This window comes from Accipiter gentilis, chromosome 18, assembly GCF_929443795.1.
Source record: "Accipiter gentilis chromosome 18, bAccGen1.1, whole genome shotgun sequence".
Lineage (NCBI taxonomy): Eukaryota > Metazoa > Chordata > Aves > Accipitriformes > Accipitridae > Astur > Astur gentilis.
The window spans coordinates 17,303,853-17,322,987 of NC_064897.1; the positions used below are offsets into that span (position 1 = coordinate 17,303,853).

The 19,135-nt window shown below is 40.3% G+C and overlaps 1 protein-coding gene across 4 annotated transcripts in view; it reads left to right on the plus strand.

Moving 5' to 3' along the window:
- Positions 1–1,509: 1,509 nt before the first annotated feature.
- The window catches only part of KDM5A (lysine demethylase 5A), a 51,956-nt gene continuing 34,330 nt past the window's right edge, over positions 1,510–19,135 (plus strand). For 2 of the 4 annotated variants that reach the window (XM_049822632.1, XM_049822633.1), the window contains exons 1-8: positions 1,510–1,863; positions 3,766–3,843; positions 4,910–5,032; positions 7,248–7,418; positions 7,889–8,023; positions 13,268–13,373; positions 13,910–13,998; positions 16,959–17,117. In XM_049822632.1, the coding sequence (XP_049678589.1) occupies positions 1,699–1,863; positions 3,766–3,843; positions 4,910–5,032; positions 7,248–7,418; positions 7,889–8,023; positions 13,268–13,373; positions 13,910–13,998; positions 16,959–17,117 (1,026 nt within the window). In that variant the 5' untranslated portion in view covers positions 1,510–1,698. Of the gene's footprint in view, positions 1,864–1,901; positions 2,145–2,201; positions 2,261–3,765; positions 3,844–4,909; positions 5,033–7,247; positions 7,419–7,888; positions 8,024–13,267; positions 13,374–13,909; positions 13,999–16,958; positions 17,118–19,135 lie in introns of those variants that run through there. The other 2 variants (XM_049822635.1, XM_049822634.1) reach the window with 2 other exon arrangements.

The window sequence follows — 19,135 nt, forward strand, 5'->3', positions numbered from 1 at the left end:
TATCACGCATCCATGTCAGGAACCCCCTGCAAAATATAAGAAGACGTTGCAACGACACAATAACAATTGGTAAATTCATTCAATGTTTTGTAAGATCAGTTTGCTCTTACGTATAAGTTTTGTCAAAATTAGCTATTTGCATCGGAGCCATTTGTTTCCCATATGTAAAATGTGGGTGACGCCTCTTCAGTCTGGCAGGGAAGCGATGCAGATAAATGTATTTGCCTGTCTGAAGCTGATCTTGCAAGCCTCATGGCTAACGGGAGGAGGAACTTAACTTTTTCTGAGGCTGAAATAGTGCACCAGGACCAAGGCTGGAATACACAGTAAAAATAAAGTGAGATGTGGAGTATGGTGAACGCTGAAGGCAGGTTTCTGGTTAAAAAAAAACCCCAACGCGCAGTTCTTTTTGGAAAACCCAAGTTGTAATGGATAGGTGAAAGAGGTGCTGTGCGAGTCGCAACTTGTGAGTACTTGACTTTGGAAATAAAAGATTCTGTATGGGGAGGAGATCAGCAGAGTATCTGTCTATAGGTAACGCGGGGGGCAGGGGTAGCTCGTGGAGTACTTCGCGCAACCTTGTTATCGATCGCTGACCGGGCTCCTCAGATCTGAATGGAGAAGCAGCGAGAGGGACGCTCTGGGCCCGCGCTGGTGGAGGTGCCAGCAGAAACGTGCGCTGACTGCCGTTAGCACCGGGTGCTCATTTTGATCACGCTCAAGCGCTGCCCCGACGGCAGCCTCGCAGGCCCACAAGCGCAGGCCCTGACGGCGGCCGCCCCCAGCGCCGCGGCGCCGACTGCTCAGTTTCTGCAGAAGCGAAAAACCGGAAGCGAAGAACCCCCGTAAGACGGTGGGCGCCAGCGGCCGGCAGACGCGGTCCGAGGACTCGGGCCCCCCGGCTCGCCCGGCTCCCCGGGCCCTGAGGGAGGGAGGGCGGGCGGCCGCCCCCGGCCCCTCCCGCTCCCCGGGCCCAACGGCCGCCGCGGGGCGGGGCCTGCGCGAGGGGGCGGGGCCTGCGCGAGGGGGCGGGGCTCCCGGCCCTCCTGACGTCCGGCTCAGACAATGGGCGAAACGGCCCTTCAGCACCGGAAGTGAATGGCTCGAGTTTCGTCGCACATTCCTCCGCGGCGGAAGTGGAGTCGGACCCGCCCTCCTCGGCCCACCCCCCACCCCCCCGCTCCGACTCCCGCGGTGGCGTGACCGCAGGGGCTGCGGGCGGAGCAGTTTCGCTCTCGGTTCTGCCGGAGGCGCGTCTCCGGGAGCGGTGGGGGCCGGGGGGGCGGCCGGCTCCTCGGCGCGGGGAGCCGCCTCGCCAGAAGGGTGGCGGAGGGACTACTTTTTGGATCGGAAGGCGACGGCGGCCCCTCCTTCCGGGGGAGGTCTCAAAGCTAGCCGCGTAACTTCCGGCGAGCTGGAACGCGAGCGAGAGGGGCTCGGCGCGGGGGGAGGCAGCCCCGGGGGACGGGACGACGACACTCGGCAGCAGCTGCCCCCGCCGCCCCGCCACGCCCCCGCCCCCCGGCGGCCGTCCCGCCCGGCAGCCGCCGCCGGAGGATGCGCCTCGGCCACCGGCCCAGCCCCGCCGGCCGCCCCTGAGGGCCCCCCCCCGGGCCGCACCTCTCCGCCCTGCCCCGCCGCGGCCCTCGGTGCGCTCCCCAGCGGCGGCGGCGGCGGCGGCGCTCTCCCCCTTCGGCCATGTCGGGGGGCGGTGGGTCGCGCTATGCGGCCGAGTTCGTGCCCCCGCCCGAGTGCCCCGTGTTTGAGCCCAGCTGGGAGGAGTTCAGCGACCCGCTCGGCTTCATCGGCCGCATCCGCGGCCTGGCCGAGAAAACCGGCATCTGCAAGATCCGGCCCCCCAAGGTACCGCCGGCCTAGGGCCAGGGGCGGGGGACCGGGCTGGGCCCGGGGCGGGGGCCGGGAGGGGCTCTCCGGGGGGCGCCGGAAGGTCTGAGCGGGCCCGGGGTGTCGGTGGCGGAGTGGTGGACGAGGGCACCCGGGGAGCCCTTTCCCCCGCTCCCGCTGCTCGCTGGGGGTTTCGTGTGTCGCCTTCCATAGGCCTCGGTGCCCGTGCCAGGGACACCAAGGAACCTGTATAGTCTTTGACCACAGAGCTGGCTTTTGCAGAGGTTGTTTTCGAGCAGGTGAGAAGCTAGCAGCGCATGGCGGTGTCCGGGACTTCACGCTCTTTTTACTTTAAAAAAAACAAAACAAACAACAACCACCCCAACAGCCTACTTGTGAAAACTGCGAAGGCATTGTAGGTGAAATCAGGCGTTTGCTCCGGGAGGGGGGAGAGGGAGGAGGAAGGGTATTCCCTTTAATGGCTCATTGTTTAGAAACATAATCTTTAAACTGTTGAAAGAAGTGCCCCCAGTCTGCTTGTGCAGGGGAATTATGTTTATGCGTAGCAGTTTAAAAGGTGGAAGCTTAATCCCTTCGATGACTTGATCGTTATTTTGTGATGACTTGCTCTGTGACCTGGTAAACCGTTTAGACGAGAACATCAGGCAGTTTGGCAAAAGTGCAAATAAACTTTAAATATGGCTGTAAAACAAGAGAGTTGAAAATACTGAGATGAGAAAAACTGAAAAGAAAGCATGTAACTGAGAACAACTTGGATAGAGGGGTTACTGATTAGATTTCATGATCCTTCCTCTCCTCCTGACCTGTCCGGGTTGCTGGAATCTGTTTAGTTGGTTTAATGACATGGTGAAAACTTGACCTCTAAGGGCTTGCCCTTTCTAAAATAAGCAGAATGGCTTAGGTTGAGAGGCCACAAGAAACTGATCCAGATCGTGTTCATTGAGAATAACTAGAACTTTCCTGGCTGTTGAATGCATTTGTATTTCTCCATGATTGCTTAGCTGTTTGCATTGCAGGGTTTTGCAGGATGCATGCGTCAGGTTGATTTGCAACCTGCAATAAGTACTAAATCAGAGGCTTTATACTAACCTTACTGATTTATTATTCTTTTCCATTATTAGAAGCTGTAAATATTTTACGATTGTGCTTGAGGCCTTTATATGCTGGAGCAGTGCAAATAATAAATACTTCGTGTAGCTTGTCCACCTGCAATGAGGTGTCCTTACTCTGTTGTATTTATTGCCAGGCAGACAATCTACTGTAACTTAAGCTTTCTTAAAAAGTACTAAAAAGCTGAATTATACTTGTTTTGATGTCATAACACAGTTTTGAGAGATGGGGTTAGGAGGCACTTGTGGTTGAACTAACTGCTGACTGTGTTGAGAAAGTCATTATTTAAGGCTGCATTTCTGTTAAAGAATTAGACTCCCAACCGGTGGTCTTATCTTTATTGAAATGACTCTAGACAAACATGAGAAAAGTTAGATGCATAATAACGTGCTTTATTTAGTGTTTGTCACTGTTGATGGTGAGAATTTTGCAATGTGCAGGATATAGGAAACTTTTTTTTTAAGTAAATAAATAACCAACAAGCTACCGGGTACATCTCATATTTAAACTCAGTATGAGGTAATGCATACTGAAATGCTTTGAACCTTATTTTCTTTTATATTTTTCATTCTGTGAGGTTCTCTTTCTCCAAACTAAAATACTGTGGGAAGAACATTATTTTAAAAGCACAAGAATGTCATAAAAACGGAAAATGATACCACCAGTTGTACTGAGAAGCTAATTTACTATTGGGAGCTTGTTTACTCAGACATTGTTAGGGTCTTCTCTTTTATGAGTTTTTTTGAGAAGTTTTCTGAAGCAATAAAATATCTTTTTGTGTCTGTTTAGGACTGGCAGCCTCCATTTGCATGTGAAGTACAAAGTTTTCGTTTCACTCCACGAATTCAGCGCCTGAATGAATTGGAGGTGAGCTTTTCCACTGTTGATATAATTTTGTGTTTGCACTGAGAGCAGTAGGTCTCCTTGCTTGAGATTTGCATCTTGGCAGGTTTCTGGATGGGAGAGACTTTAGAAACCCATAGACCACATCAGTGTTTATACTTGGCAGTGGCAGAGTTCATATAAAATAACTCTCCACGGCTTTGAGAAAAGTCTGGTTTTTATTTTATTACCCAAAATAACCACAAGAGTTTTTCACATTCAACTGGAAATGTCTAAAATGAATGCCAAGTACCATGTTGTGTAGTAAGAGCAGCCAGTGTCTAGCCTTCAGAGATCTACAGGCAATGAATTTTTTTTTTCTTAAAATATTTACTGCTGTTCTGAAGCCTCTGGTTACCTTATACTGTCTTGATAATGCATTTTAAACCTTAAAATGAACTGATTTTTTTATAGGCTTATTGTAGTTAGTTAATTTTATGATGCAAAAATGTATGGGAGCTTTCTTGAAAGCAGTCAAGTCCCATTCTGTCCTGGTGTTTCCTTTTCTCTACAAAATTTCTCAAAGCCGTGCTCTGTTCATATACCAAAACGTCATGTATCATTTGGCTTGTAAATGGGTCTCCTTATGGAAAGTGATTTGAGTACTCCAAAAATACTCAAGGGAGGAGGCCTTTCTGCATGGTTAAGGCATATATTAAAACTGTTTGTAACTCCCCCCGCCCCGTCCCCCACCCCTCCCGCCCCAATATATATTTTAATAATTGCTCTTGTGTTTCTCCCTGGAATGCTGACTTCTCATATGTATGCATTTTGGTTTCAGACCAAGAAATTGCTGGGTAGGAGTTTGGTTTATAGGCTCTTGAATGCAGAGAGAAAAGCATATACAATTTTCTGCTTGTAAAGATCTTTATTTTTATCAATATTTCTATTTCTAGGGGTTTTTTACATGACTAAGAAATACCTCACTTGCCAAGTTGCACTTTGAAAATGTAAACTCTATAAAAACTTCTCACGTTTTTTTCTTAGGACTGCAAGGTATTGTCACGCTTGTTTTGGGACATATACATTTGTCTTCCTTTATTGATTGCAGGCAATGACAAGAGTGAAGCTGGACTTCTTGGATCAGTTAGCAAAATTTTGGGAACTCCAAGGATCCAATTTAAAAATCCCTGTGGTGGAGAGAAAAATACTGGATCTCTACAGTCTGAGCAAGGTGAGTAAGCAATTGTACACCTTGGTCAGATAGGGACCTTGTTTTCCATTCAAGCCAAGCAACAGGGAGGACTTGTTTTACAGCATTAATCTCATTAAAACAGAGAATAAATAAAAGACTTGGAAAAAAAAATAGTGAAAGAGAATTTTTAAATTGAATGGTTATGGCAGACATGTCAAGGACAGTTAAATCAGTTGCCTTTGGTTGGATTCTATACAGCATGTATTCATTACCTTGTATACAGCTTGAACATCCTGACGTCAGCTGGCCACTTGCTTTTTAGTTCTCCTTTTTTACAAGTGGTAGAGCTGCAGGAGTTTGAGGTGGTTTTTGAGAAGGCAGCGGTATACTTTTGTGCCGTTCAGGTCCTGACCTAGCAATTCTGTAATGAATTGTTGTTGTAATTGCTGCTTCTTCTGTCCCAACAGAGGTTCTTCACGTGACATAAAGATGCATTTTTGAGAGTTTATAATGTCAACTTCTGGAATAATTATTTTAATTAAATTCTAAAACAGGCTAGGCTTAAGGCTGGCTAGAAATTTATACTCCTGAAGTTGTGTTTGGTGTGGTTTTTTCAAAGTTTGCACACAAATAAAATCTCTGTTGCAATTTGCTTTTGCATTGCTAAAATATATGTACTGTTATAAACTTATCTGCTAAGGATGGATTGTTAATATAAATAGGTAGATTTCTTCTTGCAAGGTAAGGAATTAAAACAAGGTAGTTCTGGTGCTTCTAGGTTAGAGCATCAGTTTCCATGCCCCATCAAGATTTCTTTTTTTTTCGGTAAGTAAAAATTTAAAGATCTGAATAGATTTTATTTTTAAGGAAAGAAGTTATAGTCTTTTGGACAGTCTGGAATTGCTGATAAAATGTAGAGAAAAGCTCAAAATGTCTTTTGGTATTTTTTTTAATTTCTTTTCATGTCTGTGGTGGTTTGCTGGGGTATGCAGAATATTATAGTGGTACTGAGAAGTATCTGGGTCACTGTTACAGGCTAGAACATTTTAGTTGACTGCAGATACACAGGTCTAAGCTTATTTAGTTACTTAGTGGCTTCTCTAGTCATTGTTCACGTATAGATAATTTTAGAAATCAATTTTTCATGTACATTTTGAAGATAAGTTGAAATTTAGGAATGGTTTCATTTAAAATGGCTTTTCTAGTACTTTGCTGTAAATATGAGGAAAAATAATGATCAATAATATTGTTGTTTTATCTGAGTGTATCCATCTCTCATTATAGGAGGAACCAGAATTAAATAATTTATTTGTCACTGTCGCAATTAGACTTTTAAATTTACCCCAGCCTCAAAAATAAACCATAAATTTCACTCCAGTAACAAAATGTTTTTGCATTGAGGTTTCTAACAGTCTGTGAAACATTAAGCATGAAATTTGGTCCTTCTGTAAAGAAATGTAATGCAAAACTACACTGTTGTAGAAATGCTATTAGTCTTGCAATAATATAATTGAAATTACAATCCATTTGGGTTTTAAGCTACTTGGCAGTGAAACTGTAAAGGGAAGGGAGGCAGTGGAAATGTGCCCAGTGTTTCTGAGGAAGCAACTCATATGCTGTTAGGATCATTGCTTGGAGGTACATACTATTTCATTCTAGGTACATGTTAGTTATATGTAAACAGTGATAGTTCTGTATGTGAATTACTACGCTCAGACCAATTGAAGGCAGGTGTAAAAACTGGACTGAGTTAATTAGAAGGTAAATTCAGTTTTTCTTCTTTTTACAGTTCTCTCTGCCATTCAGGCTTTTGTGAGAGTTTCTGTAACACTGAAGTTGTGAGCTCCAATGCTCCCTTCTGCTTGGGGTCTGTTAGAATGGGCTTCGCTTCTGGCCAGACTTGTGTTTTGCATCAGAGTACAAGTCTCGTGAGAGTTAACTTTTCAGTTTGTTCTGGTGGTGGGGCTTGTATTCTTTCCAACATGTCATAAATCTTAACTGTTGGACTCGTCCTGTCTAGGACAGTACACAGTTTCCATTTACTAGGAAAATTGTCATGTTAAATGTATTAAGTAATGAGGATAAGTAAGACCTTAGTTATTAAAGTACTAGTTCTTCAGGAGACAAAATCTAAATTCAGGATTCTGTCACTTAATAGAATCTTTTAACATTTGTTTGGTTTAATTGATTCTTGGTTTATGCAAGGTGGTGAGAGCAGCTCAAAACCCGTAACTTTTTTATTCATGTATTTCAGATTGTTGCCAGCAAAGGAGGCTTTGAAGTAGTCACTAAAGAGAAGAAATGGTCTAAAGTGGCAAGTCGGCTTGGCTACCTGCCAGGAAAAGGCACAGGGTCGTTACTGAAGTCTCATTATGAACGGATCTTATACCCCTATGAGCTCTTCCAGTCTGGGGTCAGCCTTATGGTGAGATGTCTCTCATGATATGAAGAGGGGACCCAAACTGCATTTAGAATGCTACTTGTTATTGCATACGAAACTAGGGCACTTTTAGAAGCTTTAGCTATGTAAACAAACCTAGAACCACCCTCATACTTACCTGTGACAGAATAGTGCTAGAAGTTGTAATGTGACCTTATGTAGTTATTTTCTGATAGCCATTTCTTTATAGGACTGAGGCCAACCCTATTGGGAAGGAAAACAGGGCAAAAGATGATATGATTAACTGGAAAGATATCTTCCTCTCTCTTTTGATAAGATGGCAGTTGAGATTCAGTTTCGTTATTTGAAGGGTGCGTGGATTAATTGTCCTGGCATGTGTAATGCTGTGTGATTTCACTCATCCTGTTTCTTAGCAAACAGAATGATTCACAGACCATGAAATGATTAGTGCTGCCTGATCAATCAACCTGGTGTTCTGCGCTCTGATCCTCTAGGGCATCCAAAAGCCAAACTTGGACCTTAAGGAAAAAGTGGAGGCTGAGGACCTCAGCTCAGATGCCCAGGCTTCCCCAAAGCAGGCTTCAAGAATGAATGTTGTGCTGAAGAGAACCAGGCGTGTCAAATCCCAGGTACCCCTGTTAACTGGCTCTTATGGACAGAGAACACTTATTCTTTCCACCAGCGCATAAGCATTGGCAGTGAAACAGCCTTTGGCTGTAGGAGCCTGCTCAAAAGCACCACTAGGAAGCAGTCTTTATTTAAATAAAATCCAGAGAAGGATGTCTGTCTGAGGCCTGCTTTGCTTACGGTAGATGCGCTGTTTATCTGAAAACTTTTAAAAGCTGCTTTTTGTTTATTGACAAGTGGCCTAGGTACCTTTCTAGTGAACATATCTGTGAAATCTAAACAGATAAAAAGCCATTTGTGAAATGATGTTGAAGCTTCTGCTTGTGCAAAGTTTGAAAAGTTTTTGAAAACTTTTTCAAATATCCCCTTTAGTTACACAAATGTAAATATATGTAGATAAGTCTTCGTTAATTGTGGAAATTGCACTTAGGACTAATGATCTCAAGCTGGACAGACTGTTTTTCTGAAGAAATGAAACAGATATGCGGGGAGATGCTCAGTGATGGCTGGAACTCAATAGGATTTCCACAATTTTTCTACTGAAAAGCAGTTTATTCTGGATTAATGGTGTTACAGAAACTTCTAGTATTCTACTAGGTGATATTAAATCCTGGGAGTGCCCCTCAGTAAATCTCAATTCAAACTGAAGTGCCATCACTTTAAATGCTGTATCATTAGAAATAAGCTTGGAGGCTTGTTCTGATGGCTTCATTGCTTCTATTGCACTATTTAAAGTAGTCCCTTCACCTTTTGAGAAGGATATCTATTGCAGGCAGCATCCTAAGGCCCTTTACAGCAGGTCTAGTGGCTCCCTCCTCTCCAGTCAGTGGAACGTGAGTGAAAGCTGGATTTATGTGCAACAAATTACTTGCTTGATGCCATTCTAGACTTATTTTAAGCACCATAAAGTTTTTTCAGATGCTCTTAAACTGCTTTTTTTTTTCAAAAGTATCTTTCTTGTCACTGAGATATTTGAGTATCCTTTATAAACTTCTGTCTTTTTCTCTGATGTCAATTGATTTTGACTAAATTGTTTATCTGTTTTCTTAACTTACTGAAGCTGACTCAATGTTATTTATCCTAGCCATATAACAATGCATCACACAAGCAGTCCCAGCCTGTGATCTTACCAGATCTCTCGAATCATATATTGTTAGTGAGCTATCCAGAAAAACTGAGAATGCCACAGGAACTGAAGCAGTCATTCATTATGTAGAATTCTGCTTTGGATTTGAACAAATCTCATGGGATAATGCCAGTGTGACCTTTTTCTCATACATGGTATAAAAGCGTCACTATGTTATTAAGATTCTGTGGGATCTTTTCTCCTGCTGATTTTGGTAGAGTAATGGTACTTCTCATTTCTCTTTGTTGGAAAAAGTGATTCTGGTACTGTACAGCTGCTTCATTTCATTTAAAGGGGCTACATTTCAGAAATGAGAGAGGTGATTTTATTTGGATCGTCTGCAAAAAGTAACTATAGATATATATTTTTTTAAAAACGCCTTTTACTAGGCCTGTAGCCATACTGGTTTTTAAGTATTACAGTTACTAAAATGGCTGAAAGGAGTTCTCTAATGCAGGAAAATCTCAACCTACTTGCATAGCCAGGAGAAGTATTTTTTTGGCTGCGTTGGAAGCTATGTATAACTCTCAAGTCAACTCCAGAACTGTATTTAGAAACAGAGATTTGTCCTCAGTGGCCCCAAATGGTAGAGGTGTAAATATCTGGGGAATGCTGAGAAATTGTTCTAGATTTCGGTGCACCTCCTTATTGTAGACAGGACTCTGTTTATTGTTCGAAGTGCTTACCTGGAATTGTACCAGAGATTGTCTAGATAGTCTTCAGAGAACAGGTAATATGCAAGTAATGTAAAAACCTGCTAAATAAGAAATGTCATTCTGCTCTAGCTGAAACATCTGAATGATTTTTGTGTAGTGTGCTGAGTAGTCCAGTGCCTGGGTAGTGAGCTTGCATAACTACACTGACATTGCATCTCAGTAGATTTCTTCCAAGTGCTAAGAGTACTTTCCAAAAATGCTCTGCATCTTCTTCTTGCAGATAACTACCTAAGAATGGGTGATGAATAAGGAAGCATAAAGATAGTAATCAGAAATTACTGAAATAAACAAAGATCCTCAGTGGTAGAAGGGCGTGGCAGACTTTCAAAAAGCAAACAAAGTGAAAAATGAAAGAAAATAGGGAATGAGAATTCTCCGTTGTGAAAGATGGGTTGGGAATCTTTGGATACTACAATCAAATGTCAGCTGAATACATTGTCTCTGAATAGAAAGAGGATAATTTGGTGATGAGAGATTCTGCTAAAAAATAAACTTAATGCTTCATTCTTTTTCCCTTTTCTCTGAAGAAAGCTATCACAAATAAAAACCGGAGAAGGGCAACTGAATTACTAAAGGCTTGTAAAGAAGAAGACAACAAAAGGTAGAATGAATTCAGGTTAGGAAAAGAGAATACACTTAAGGAAAGGTTAAATTTAGGAGAATTTTTCTTTTTTAGAAAAGGGTAGTATATCTTCATAGCTGATCTGTTAGGATGTATTTTAACTGGCAAGGGATTTGTCTAAGGAGGTTACATCATGATGATTTCTGGTAGAGAAGCAGTACTGGAAAAAAAAGACAATGAAGTGCTGTCTTTTCAAAGGATATTAACTTAACATCCAGGGAATTTTCTGAAAAGTTAAAACCAATTCGAAGTAGTATATCTGCTTTCAGGTTTCTGTTACAAATGATTGCAGAATAACAGAATTAATAAAATAAGCTTCCGTTTTTTAACTTGGAAGATCTCCTTCCATGGGAATAATCCTGTGAAAAAGGAGAACTCTGGGAGATGCTGACAAATGCCCAAAACACGTAAATATTTTGATTCTTGGTTGTAACTATTCTGGTCTTGCATATGGGGGGTGGAGGGGTGGGGATGCAAATGTTGATGAGGGTAGGACAACAGAAGAAGATAGTGTGTGAATCCAGTGTAACTGGATTCGCCCATATACAAGAAAAGCCTTTGGGTTGTGCTTGCAGTTGAGAAGGTAAAAGAAAAACACTGAGCATAGAATCACAGTTTAATCAAGTTTATTTTGCTTATATGGAAAAAATATAATGGAAAAGTGTGATGAAGTTTTGTGTTGTTAGCAATGAGAAAATGGCAAGAAATGCAAGATTTCTGCTTCCATCCATTCACAGTTTTGAGTTTGGTGTTTTTATACAGTCTTAAAGGACACCACAGAAAGAGTACTCACTGAGGCTTCTGAATGCTTTTGGTATTCACACCTTAAACTATCAATATCCTGTGTTCATAAGGTTATATAGGAATCTGATTTTTAAAAAACATTTCCATTTCAATATCCAACCTGTTCTTTTTGAAAACTGTATAGCTTTTTCCACCTGAGTGTGAATGGATTGCATCCACTTAGGTCTAGTGGAATGCAAGTAAATCTGGGCGATGGAGTTCTGAAAATATATTTAGGCAATGCATTTTTAAACAAAGCTATAAAACGGAAGAGAGGTTGCTGCACATTAATGATTTACCTTTAGTAAATATGATAGTAAATTTATTTTTCAGGTAGCATTGAGAAAATTATCTTAGGTCACAAAACCAGGAGAGAAAAATTGGGGAGACCTTTCATACATGTTGGTGAAATGATGGAAAATTGTACTGTGCTGAGAAATGTAATGTGGGTTGATTCTATCAGGTTCTGTTAATTGAGAGAATGGATGAGCTGTCAATGAATTTCAAATGGCAACTGAGGGACTATGAAGTTTCCAGGTGGTAGGCTTTCTTGTACAGCAAAAAAGTCACTGTTTCCTTATGGCTTGTTAGCCAAAAAGTGAGGAACTTATGAGAAAAACTTGCCAGTTAGCATGCAATTTCAGAGTGGGCTTACAAAGTTGGTAACATATATCTAAAGTGCAAATAATTTAATAGCAACATAGAATTCATAAATGTTCAAAATTAGAATATCAGCAATAATCAGTTTGGAAAGATGCCAGTTAGCATACTGCATACACAGTTCAGTGGGAACAGGGACTCTATCACTAAAAATTCCTTAGAGGAGTAATGCCTAGGAAATTATATCTCTTTTAATGTGTTTCAGAAGCAAGAAAAACAACTGATTTAGGCTGAATAAATGGAAATCATCTTCTTTTAGCTTTATTGCAAATGCATTTGAACTTATTTTAAGCACTTTTTTGGAAGAGTTTTTTGGGATTTTTGATTAAGAACTGTGAACACATGTCACCCCAAGGGAGCTTGTTTCCTGCACGATATATCAGGCCATAACTCTGTGGAAAATAACAGATGAAGTATCATCGGGAAGATACTTGAAGAATGATCTCTTTAGGATTAGGTACCCACCTTCAAAATTGATAGATTTGCTGAGATAAAATCAGTGAATTTCAGGAGGAAGATTGTGAATGATGAGAGTTTAGTGGCCTACTATACCAGGTGAGAAAGAGTTTGCAAAGTGTAAGGAGGCAACATAAAGAAAAATAATCAAGATGATTGTGTTGCAAATAAAAACAGATTATGGAGGTTCTTTTTATTGTTAGGTTAGTGGCAATGATATAAGAAAATGACGTAGGTTGGTGATGGAAAATGGGAAGAAGTTCAGTTGAAGAGAACACTTCAGGAAACAACACTGGTAGGGGCATGGAGTTGTCACCTGTTTGATCTTTTCATCTCTGATTTTGAGATTGCAAGGGTAGCAGAAGTAGCTGTGATCTCAGAGTGGTACTCATAACATTTCATCACAATAAACCCAGGAGTAGCCAAGCTTCAGGCAGTAGGTTGGAACTCATTAGTGTCATGTGTATGTGTCTACTCAAGGAAGCAGATAAAAAAAAAATCTGTTGAAACAGTGTATGTATTAACATCCAGGCACTTGACTGAATCATGGTTATTTTGGAAAATACTGCTGTGGCAGCATTCTTAGTTATTTTTTGCTAAATGTCAAACCTCGTTCTCTTATTTGCTGTATGGTTGACTTTCCATAGTTTCTATAATACTAAATGGGAAATAATTTGGGATGTTGGGACAAAAATGCTGTCTTTTATTCCATTTGCATTTGTTCATTGGCTTTAGGAACAGAAAATCATGTCTTTTTATGCCTCTGTTTCCTTTCTTTTGATGAGCAGATGTTGTGGGAGAGTGGAATATAAACAAAATATGAATAGACCTGGAGGGGAAATACTGATGCTTTGTGCTGATGTGGTCTTGTTTTTGTTTTTAGGCGGAGGCAGGAGAAATGAGTAGAAATACTGAACTAAAGAAGCTGCAGATCTTTGGAGCTGGACCCAAGATGATGGGACTAGCATTGGGAGCAAAGGATAAAGAGGGTAATTAAATCTTGGGCTCATAGCTGTTAAATCTTTCTGAATGTCTCTGGAGACAACAGTAAGAAGTAAGCAAATCATTGTAACTGGAAAAAGAAAGCTTAAGTATTCTAGGGTTTCATTCATGAGAAAGATTTACAGGGTGCTTCATGTAACTTGGCATAGTTTCAGCTCTTTATGTGTTGTATAGGAACAATAACAATTAAGCAGCTGTTGCATGAACTGAGTGACTGGAAGGGAAAACAGGATTTGACAATACTGAAACTGATTCTACCAGCTAAGTGCACAAATTATGAGTGCAATTCACTCTGTTTCATGAGGCAATTGGGTTCACCTGTGAGGATAAGCAAAATATATTTTCCTAATCCTTGTTGATTTTAAATTGGCCAGGTATAACAAGGCATTTTTGCTTTCTTTGAACTGTCAGGTAGTTTCTGATATGAAAGGCGGGGTTCCAGGCTGGATATCTGTGTTGTTTTTGCAAGTTAAGTCTATCTTGATGGGATACCAATAACATTTAACTTTTATTTTACTTCAAGACGAGGTGACACGAAGACGCAAGGGAACCAGATCAGAAGCATTTGGAATGCAGATGAGGCAACGCAAAGGAACTCTTTCTGTCAACTTCGTAAGTTTGATTCTTTGCAGTGATTTCTCATAATAAGAAATGAATTGATTTACTAAGATTATTTTTTTCCCTAACCCCCCCCCCCCCCCCCCCCCCCCCAGATGAATGGTTGAACACTGCAGGAGGTGATACTGTTATGGGAAGAACAAACAGTATTTTGAAAAATAATTTATGCTCTAAGTTTCTGTTTTAATCTTTCGGACAGGAAGGATGTAGGAATGTGAAGGTACTTATTGACCATGAGTTTGAGGGCTTGCTTTGCCACACACTTCTTGCAAGCCTTCAGTTGCTCACTTTCTATTTGAGCTCCCCTTTGTAGGACAAGTGTAATACTACTTGTCTTCTTTAAAAGATATTTTGAGGTGCTCCAGTACTTCAGGAGTTTGTTTTTTAGCAATTCCAGCTTTCATGTCTTTTCTGTTGAGTATAAACTAGTCATTATACGAGTCCATGCAAGAGAAACCCCTAAGGGGAAAAATGAAATGTTTAGCACTCTGATGTCTAACCCTGGAAAAGCAGTATATGGTTGTTCTTAATGTCTTTCATAGCATGTGACTTTTTACTTTTAAAATGTCATAATTCAGCATGTGTACGTAACCGTGAATGAAGATGCATGCTTTTAATGTCTTAAGAATTAGACTCTTCACTAATAATTCAGCTGTTCTTTTATCTTAGCCTGAGAACACTTACAAGAGCTTATTTTAAATTTCAACCATTGAAGGCCAAGGCAACTGAAAGTCTCTAGTAATGATATTTTTATATGTGGAAATGCCTCCGGGGGGGGGGGGGAAGTGGGAGAAGTTGGATATTTAAAAAAACAGATCATTGTGCCATTGCAGTTAAGTTAGAATTTGTGTGACTTGAATTTTTTCAGTTGTGCTACTACTTCTGAGTATATGGTGGTCCTAGGCTGTGTAAGTGTTGTGACCATTTTGTTTAAGTATGCTTTAATTTTAAAATATTTTACCTAGTTTCTGTTTCTTTATAGAAAATTATATTTGTTTACTCTTTCCATTTACTCTTATTTATAAGAGAAAGTGAAAATACTGTAGTAACAGAACTAAAGTTTTGAAACTGTATTGCTATAACTGTAATCTTGTGAATTTCTGTGACTTCGTACTATTTTGATTCCACGCTTTTTTTATACTTGGATGAGAGATCTTCAAGGAAAACAGTCTTTGAAGTACACAGGTGATACACTAGCCTTATAACTTTTGTCTGAAAAATACTGTGGTGCAGTTTTGTTTATACTTCTCCCTCATTCGTTTATCTTTTTGTGAAATGCTAACTGTGAAATAAAATACACTTTTTTCTTTTTATCCCCTCCTCCCCTTGAATCCATATAGTTATATATTATCATAATCTGACTCTGTTTATGGCTAGAAGGCTTATTTGAGGTTATTGCATAATCCCTGATCTGCTTGTTGTGAATATCTATTTCAATGCAGTCTTTTTATTTGACAAATCATCACTTGGGTTAGCATAAAGATTGCATATGTTAATATGAATTTGGAGAGAAGGTATTATCAGTGATAGGTAACTAGGGAGTATCATAGAATAGCCTCCTTTTATGATTGTCTTTTTAATGCATGTTTAGTTTTGGGAAGAGAACCTGGAAATGTCTGCTAAGGTACTCTCCCTCCCTTCTACATATTTGCAACAAAAGAAACTAGTTTGGTGTTTTAGACAGACTTGATATTCCATGAGGGTAAATGTGTGGGTTTTTTTTTAAAAAGGGAATATTATATGTGTCTTAATAGAACTGCGTTATTTTTTTAAACTATTTCTTAAGAAGCCTGAGCAATTTTCTTAAGTGTATTATTGCATAGCTAGGAAATTGCATCCCTAACTAGGCTGGTGAAACTAAGATGGGGTTGTCATCGGGTATTTAACACAACTGTGTGCACCTAATCAGCTGAAAAGCACATGTTTCTGTGACATCTTCATGCAAATAAGACACCCAAAAAACTACACCACTGCTTCTGATGTTATTTTGAGCTGTATGAAGGAAATATGCATAGCCTGAGTTGCCCAGTGACTGATGGGAGTAGTAGCAGAATTTGGAGCAAGTATTATTCATGAAGTTCATGTTCTTAGGAAAAATTTGTATATAAGATAATTATTTAGCTGTGGTAAAGTAATATATAGTTTCCTCATTTAGATGATGTTACAGTAAATGTTTATATTAAATTGAAAGTCCTTTGGATAATACAGGAAGCAACAGCAAAGAAAATAAGGTTTTCTCTTTAGTCTCTGAGCATATCTCCCAGTCAGTGTTGTTCTTGTTGAGAGATTGTCTTGGACAGACACCTGCGAAAATTGTTTGCTATTGCATTGGGATTAATACTTCTCTCTTACCGTTTGGAGTTTTTATCCTCTATTTTGGAGAAAATGAGAAAGAAGTTGGTACCTTTACATGGAGTTTCCTTCCCTTCCCCTTGGATTCTTAGATTGAAATCTGTAGGTTTGTAGGTTTTGTTACCTCTTCTTTTCCATTGCAAAGATAGTCACTGTACTGTTCTAAGTGATGGCATGTATGTTTCTGAAATAGTTTTTGATGATTTTCCTCAGTCATATGCTCTTTGTAGGGATTTAGTTTGAATTGTTTTCCATAGGCCCAAAGAGAGGGAGAGCATGAAGTTCTAAAAACTGTAACTTCCTTTCTTGTCTTAAAGTAAATGAGATGCTACTTCGAGTTATATAGAAAACAATTGTCCAACTAAACTGGATAGTTATTTTGCAGTACCCAAAGTTCTCCTGCCCCCCATGTATTACTGCTTTGGGAAAATGAAGTGTAGTTGTTCATTATCAATGCTTCTCAAAAACCAGCGGAGATTGCGTTGATGTTCATATATTGGCCTTTAGGATTACATCCTTTGTTCTTTAGTTTAAAGAAGGCAGGTTCTGGATGAGGAAGCTTTTTGTAACTTTTTTCCCTACTTTTTCTTTTTTCTCCACAGGTTGATCTGTATGTTTGCTTATTCTGTGGCAGAGGAAATAACGAGGACAAACTGCTTCTGTGTGATGGATGTGATGACAGCTATCACACTTTTTGCTTGATTCCTCCTTTACCTGATGTACCCAAGGGTGACTGGAGGTGTCCGAAGTGTGTTGCTGAGGTACAGTTCAAGAACTACTCAAGCTTTGTGTGTATACTTGTGTTCCTGGAAAGATCAGAAGGGCAGTTCAGCTCAGTGCCATTCAATCTGGGTAGACGGCATAGTTTTGTTTGGAATATTGTCAAGATGAGCTGTGAATCTCCAGCTGTTCTTGGTTGATGAGCCATAAGGAGAGAGAAATGTTCCTTCTAAAGCTTCAGCATAACCTTTGTTTATTAAACAGCCATACGACAGCTAAAACTTTGGCCTTTGTATGCTAAGAGCTGAAACTCAGTTTCATAAGTTGGTAGTGGGAAGTTAGGGTGAGAAGTAGGGTAGTGATAGGTGTTTCAGCATAACAATGAGATTTTGTAAACTATGATGTCATCAGTGTATGTGATTTGGGCATAACAGGGAGCTTTGATTATTGGCAAGTCATTATGACATTGTTCAGAATAGCTTGTGGCAGAAAGTGGAAGAACTAATTGAAAAATTTGTAGCTATTTTAGATTTGGTTTAGACTGAAAAAGGAGCTGTTGAGGCTCTGAAAGTGGAAGCTAGTTGAATTTCATTCTTCAAAAAAGAAGAGCTACCAAGTTCCAAGAGATGACTGGTCAATACCCTAAGGGCAATTAATATCATTTGATTGGCTTGGTATTTGTCTTAAGAAAACAAATTTCACAAGCTCAGGAAATTGGTAGATGTAGGATTCAGAGAAAAAAGCTTACTGTTTCTAAAACTGTAATTTTGTGACTGGCTTTAACTTCATAGGCTGTGTTTTATCCAAAGGGGCAGTTGCACACACATGTATATGCCCATTTCGCCCTACATCTGCCACACCCTTCTGCTGTTTTCTTTATGGTGGTGTATGAATAGTGGTGCAGCCACATAATAAGGTGGATCAGCTCTAACCCTTCACCGAGAGAGAAGGTTGTCAGATGAACTCAGGCAAATGCTGCTGTGAGAGAGGTGGAAGTTCATAGTTACAGGCAAGGGAAAAGACGCAACAGACCTTTTGGGCTGCCGCTCACAGAGTGGATTAAGCTGCCTGTTTATTGTTCCCTTCAAGAGAGCGCGATAAAAGAGTATTAGCAAACTACAGCAATCCAATGTGGAGTTAATTTAGAGAATATAGTAGTAAATATAGTGACTGCAGTGGTTTAAGAATGTGGAAACTCACAAGAAATTTCACTGCTACTACTGCTAGTAAAACCAAGGATATGTTGTTCCCAAGGAAAAAAATATGCATATAGGGACAAAATCAGGAAAGTTAAAGTGCCAAATAAGTTGTTAGTAGCAAATGATACAGAAAGTACTTGAAAAATTCTGGAAATACATTGGAAGTAAGAGGAAGAAGGGAAAAAACATAGTTATATTATGTAATGGAGAGCAAACAAGTAACAGCAGAAAGATCTTTGAAATGCTCAGTAGTGGTTTTTGCATCAGTTTTTACTTTAAATGTTAATTGTGCGCAGATGCTTAATGTAATGTTAACAGCAGGGTGCTGGAACAGAAGCTAGGAAGAATAGGGTAAGGGCTCTTTATATGTATTCAGGTCAGTGTTGTTTGACAGTGTTTGCAGAAGTTGTAGATTCTCTGTTGCAGGCTCCATTTAAGAACTACTTTCGTAAATGTTGGGCATAGTCTAAGGATAGTTCCTCTCAAAGAAAAAGAAACTACTGATCTTTTGAATTCCTTTCCATTCCTGTTTCTTTATGACTGAACAGCTGACTGTCAGATAGTTCTGTGTCATGTTCGTGTTCAAATATGTCTTTTGTATATATAAACATTGTGTCAGATACAAAGGATGCTGTAGAAATGGGTGGAGAACCAATACTTTTTGCACTCTTGGATGAATGGTGATAGAACAGTGGAAGACTTGCAGGTTTTCTGTCAGATGGGCCATGTCTGTAGTTAGCTGTGTTGCACTGTTTTAATTTCCTTCTTCCTCTTTCCTCCTATATACCTTCACAGCACCAAGTCCGTTGATGATTTGCTGACTTGATAAAACTGAAGCACTTGCAGAGTTTGTTCCTGTG